Source organism: Gopherus evgoodei, chromosome 6 (assembly GCF_007399415.2).
Source record: "Gopherus evgoodei ecotype Sinaloan lineage chromosome 6, rGopEvg1_v1.p, whole genome shotgun sequence".
Taxonomy (NCBI): domain Eukaryota; kingdom Metazoa; phylum Chordata; order Testudines; family Testudinidae; genus Gopherus; species Gopherus evgoodei.
The window spans coordinates 36,627,363-36,631,662 of NC_044327.1; the positions used below are offsets into that span (position 1 = coordinate 36,627,363).

Consider the following 4,300-nt stretch of genomic DNA (forward strand, 5'->3'; position numbering starts at 1 on the left):
CACTCAGAAATTAATCTTCTAAGTAATTCGCAGTCTGGTTATTTCTTTTTCTGCTCTGTACTTCTCATCCCCTTTACCCGGTGTATTGGTCGGGCGGGGGGATCTTTTCTAAGATACATCAGAAAATCGTGCCTATATCAATGAAAGGGGCAGCCCCTGCCTTCACTGAAGTCAGTGGCAGCTGGCCCTAAAAGCATCCAGCTTTCTTTCTGTTATGAGTCAAAATAGCTGCAATCAACTATACAAAAATGAGATGGGTTGCTTTAAAAACAGTCCAGATTTAACAAGAAAAGAAAAATCTAGACAAGGAACTAATTCTGAAAAGAGCACATTTGTACATCAAAAGCGACCTTTAGTGTATTTAAAAGAGCAATTATAGGGCTTTCAATAGCCGGCAGTAGATTTAAATTTTAAACATTTTGGGAATCGCTTAATTTATAACTAATGTAGCTTTACTGAATTCCTGCCCGGCATGTCTGCGATGAAAAACTTCTTCTGTGTCGTTCCCACATCTGATTTCCAAACCAGGATACAGATGTGCTTCATTCGCAGTTTGTTTTTTTTCTTCGCGGCTCTAAGAGTTATTTTGATTCTGGAAATTAAAGTAAAAACCACCCTCTGGATCGGATGGAACCATTCCAGGGGAACTTAAAGTGAACCGATACTGCCACACCGTGTATTAGGAAAGCTACAGTTTCAGCCTAGAACACGGAGATTGCAACAGGTTTGCCTTTCCCAGCCGAAGTTGCGAACAGATCGATATCACCAAAGAAGGCGGAAAAAATTGGTTTAGGTACCAGGCATCCTTCTCTAGAGCAAAGACTTGGACTGCAATCTGGGTATCTGGGAAACAGACAAACCCTATGAGCAGATCCCTTCGGTAAAAAAATTAAAAACGAACGACTCAGAAGGTTTCAGGCTTATCTGGTGAGAAAACTACAACCAGTGAACCCGAGTCTGTAACTATTGAAATCAATGGCATAATGCCAATTAACTTCAATGGACTCAGGATCGGATCTAGTGTACCCCGCCCCTACCTTCACAGCTTCATTTGCTTTCTCCTTTCTTTCCACCCTTCCCACAGCATCGCTATAGAAGAGAAGGAACAGGATTTCAGGTCAGTGTAGAACACCTTCAAGACTTCTGTTTTTTTTCATTAGCGCGGAAGTATAAGGGAAGGCGCATATGGGAGGTTAAGGCTGAGAAAAAAGTAGAAACTTCAGAACAAACTTTCCAACTAGACGAAATAAACAGACCAAGTGGAAGTGGATGAAGAATTTCTCCATGAAATAGCAAACTTACTTTTCACAGAATTCCCATTTTATGCTTAGCAGAACACAACACCAGAAACGTTTATGTGTTTGTGTATGTTTGGGAGGTTCCTAATACATAAAACTGTTATGAGCACAAATCTCTCGGAGGAAAATGCCCATCTGGGATGACAACAAGTGAAACATCCTAAACAGCAGCGCCAGCAGAAGCAAATCCATAGCTCGGTTTTAATTAAACATTGGTGTACTGTACAGCAGGGCAGACAGACAACTGTAACAATCATTCACAAGCCAACTGGGATTCATCGGTCAAAGAAACAAAATGTGACTTTTGAGAGGTTTGCTTCATAACTTCCCTCTTTTCTGTTAGAAGTTTTTTTTCCAGTAAAGTGCTTTTCCTTGATTTTTAAAAAGTCTTTGTGTTTTATACTTCTCATTCAGCAGTTCTTAGTTTTCAAACTCAGCTGAAATACACACCAAGCAACACACATAAAATAGCTATATCTGTGAATTGTTAAAAGGTGATGTGAAAAGCTTAACTCACAAGTAGCAGGGATTTTTTTATTTTGAGAAGAAAACTGAGAGACATGTTACAAGTTCACAGGCAATGCTACGTTCCACGCATTTGTTTAATTAAAGAGTCCTCTATAAAAATGTTTCCTTCCCCACGGTTCAATATTCATTCACTGCAAACTGTAAAGAATATAGAGCAACAAGGTGGATGAGGTAATGTCTTTTACTGGTCAACTTCTGTTGATGAAGAGACAAGCTTTCGAGCTACACGGAGCTCTACTGCAAGTCCTGAAGACCTGTGTAGCTCAAAGGCTGTTTGTTTTACCAACGGAAGTTGGGTTAGTAAAAGATATTACCCCATCCACCTTCTCTCTGATATCCTGGGACCAATATGATGCAACAACACTACAAACAAGAATACAGAGTCATGACTACTTACCCATATTTCAAAGAACCCTTTGCTGTTATGGCAGCTGCAGTTTAAATTCCTACTAATAATTTCTCTATTGTTTTGCAAAATTTACTTTTGCAATCGTGAGCCTCCCACTTTAATCCCTTGTTGCTTGCCTTTGTCAACGGTAATTGCTTTGGTGTCCCTTTCAGAGCAAGATCAGTCTCGCTATCCATCAGAGAAACACAAGTTTCCCTTTGAGATATTTTTTAAATCAGATGTTAATGTCAATTGTATCCAACTCTTTATCTTGTTAAGGAAATAAAAGTTTCTAAAAATAATTTCCTTTTACCCTAACTACTCCAGAATTCCTTATTTTGCACAGATTCTCATCTCGAATTTTAGCACTTTGTTTTTTAATATCCCGGCTGCAGAAATATTATTCCGTTTAAAATATACAATGCTGAAGAGTAACCGATTCCACTCTGACTGCTGAGCTTTTATGTATCTGGATTTTAGACTCACTCCGATGTGCTGCCCACCCACACAGCACTTCCTTCTGTTCAGAAATGGACCAGGGTCTAGCCCTGCAGCCACTGTGACTTTTCACATCACCTTTTCATCACTTTGTCAGTTTTATAATAGTTAACAACCATAGACGCTCTCACCTGAAACCTGGCTGTCAATAATCTGATTGTACAATATATAAACACAGATACCAGATAGGTTATATTAGTCAAACCATTTAAGAGCCCATTTCTCAGATATAGCCCTTGCCCCTACAAATACACCTTCTGCGGCTAGGTGTCTCTCTCTCTCTGCCCGTTCCCTTTACGAATGTACTGGGACGGAGTGTAAGGCGCTCTTGCCCTCGGAGGGGGTTGGCGGAGTCTGCTCAAGGAGGGAAGAAGACGCTGGCAAAGTGGAAGGGCAGATCTGCGAAGAGTTGACAGTCAGAGCGGGAATGGCAGACACAGGTGGCAGCGCCGGGGTGGGTTTGATGGGCACAGGAACTGCTGGCATAGTCTGGCCGGGTGGGTGGCAGAGAGCCTTCATAGGCACCCCAAATGGTCCATACTCGTGAGACACGGGCATGCTGGCCATCGAGTCCATCACCCCCACGTGAGGCCACACGGAGCTGACCATATTGCTGAGCTGGCTGGACACTGGGTACCCGAGATGGTGCATCACTGAGGCCAAGGGCAGCCCGCTGGCCTGGATCACCCCCTTGTAATCTCTCCCGATGATGTTCTCGATGGCGAAGGGGTGTTTGAAACCCGACGACGGGCTGCTCCCATTGAGGCCGTAGGGCTGGAAGTGGGGCAGCCTCCCGACGGCGGCGGCGGCCGCAGCAGCAGCCACGGCCGCCTCCGAGGTGCCCAGGCCCTGCATCTTGGCCGGGTGCTGCGGGTGGAAGTAGTGCACCACGTGCGGCGGGGGCGCGGGGCCCTTGGGCACCCCGCCGGGCAGCGGCGGCTCGGGGCGCAGCACCTTGAAGCGCTTGCGGCGCCGCAGGAAGCTGCCGTTCTCGAACATGTCGCCGCAGTCCGGGTGCAGCGCCCAGAAGCTGCCCTTGCCCGGCTGGTCGGGCCGGCGCGGGATCTTGATGAAGCAGTCGTTGAAGGAGAGGTTGTGGCGCAGGGAGTTCTGCCAGCGCTGCGTGTGCTCCCGGTAGTAGGGGAACCGCTCCATGATGAACTTGTAGATGTCGCTCAGGGGCAGCATCTTCTCGGCCGAGTGCTGGATGGCCATGGCCGTCAGCGAGATGTAGGAGTAGGGCGGCTTCTGGTCGCTGTAGGAGCTCTTCCCCGGCCTCGGCATCGCCGCCCCCGTGTGCCGGCGGATCCGGACCCCACGGTCCCTAGCTCCCGCTAATCGCCCCGCGCCTCCTCTGGCTCCCGCCCACCGACAGGCGAGTCTCTCGTCTATCGCGCCCCCCGGCTCCACCTCCCGCTAATCGCTGCCTCGCGGCCCCGCTGCATCCCGCTACGTGTCCCGCCGCGAACTCCGCACGGGCGGCGAGCTGCTCCCGCTAACCCGCGCGCACTCGGCGAGACGCGGGGGACCCGGGGGGAGAACGAGCGTCTCTCACATGCTCCGCACCCCACTTTCCCTCTCCCCCAGC

The 4,300-nt window shown here is 47.9% G+C and overlaps 1 protein-coding gene across 1 annotated transcript; it reads right to left on the minus strand.

Moving 5' to 3' along the window:
• Positions 1 to 3,006: 3,006 nt before the first annotated feature.
• Positions 3,007 to 3,996, minus strand: FOXB2 (forkhead box B2). The gene has a single exon (XM_030567390.1). The coding sequence runs from the start codon at positions 3,994 to 3,996 to the stop codon at positions 3,007 to 3,009; it is 990 nt and encodes a 329-aa protein (XP_030423250.1).
• Positions 3,997 to 4,300: the final 304 nt, after the last annotated feature.

What these genes read in the sequence shown, in the direction of transcription:
- FOXB2 (XM_030567390.1), bottom strand. Translation starts at nt 3,996, where the DNA reads ATGCCGAGGCCGGGGAAGAGCTCCTACAGCGACCAGAAGCCGCCCTAC.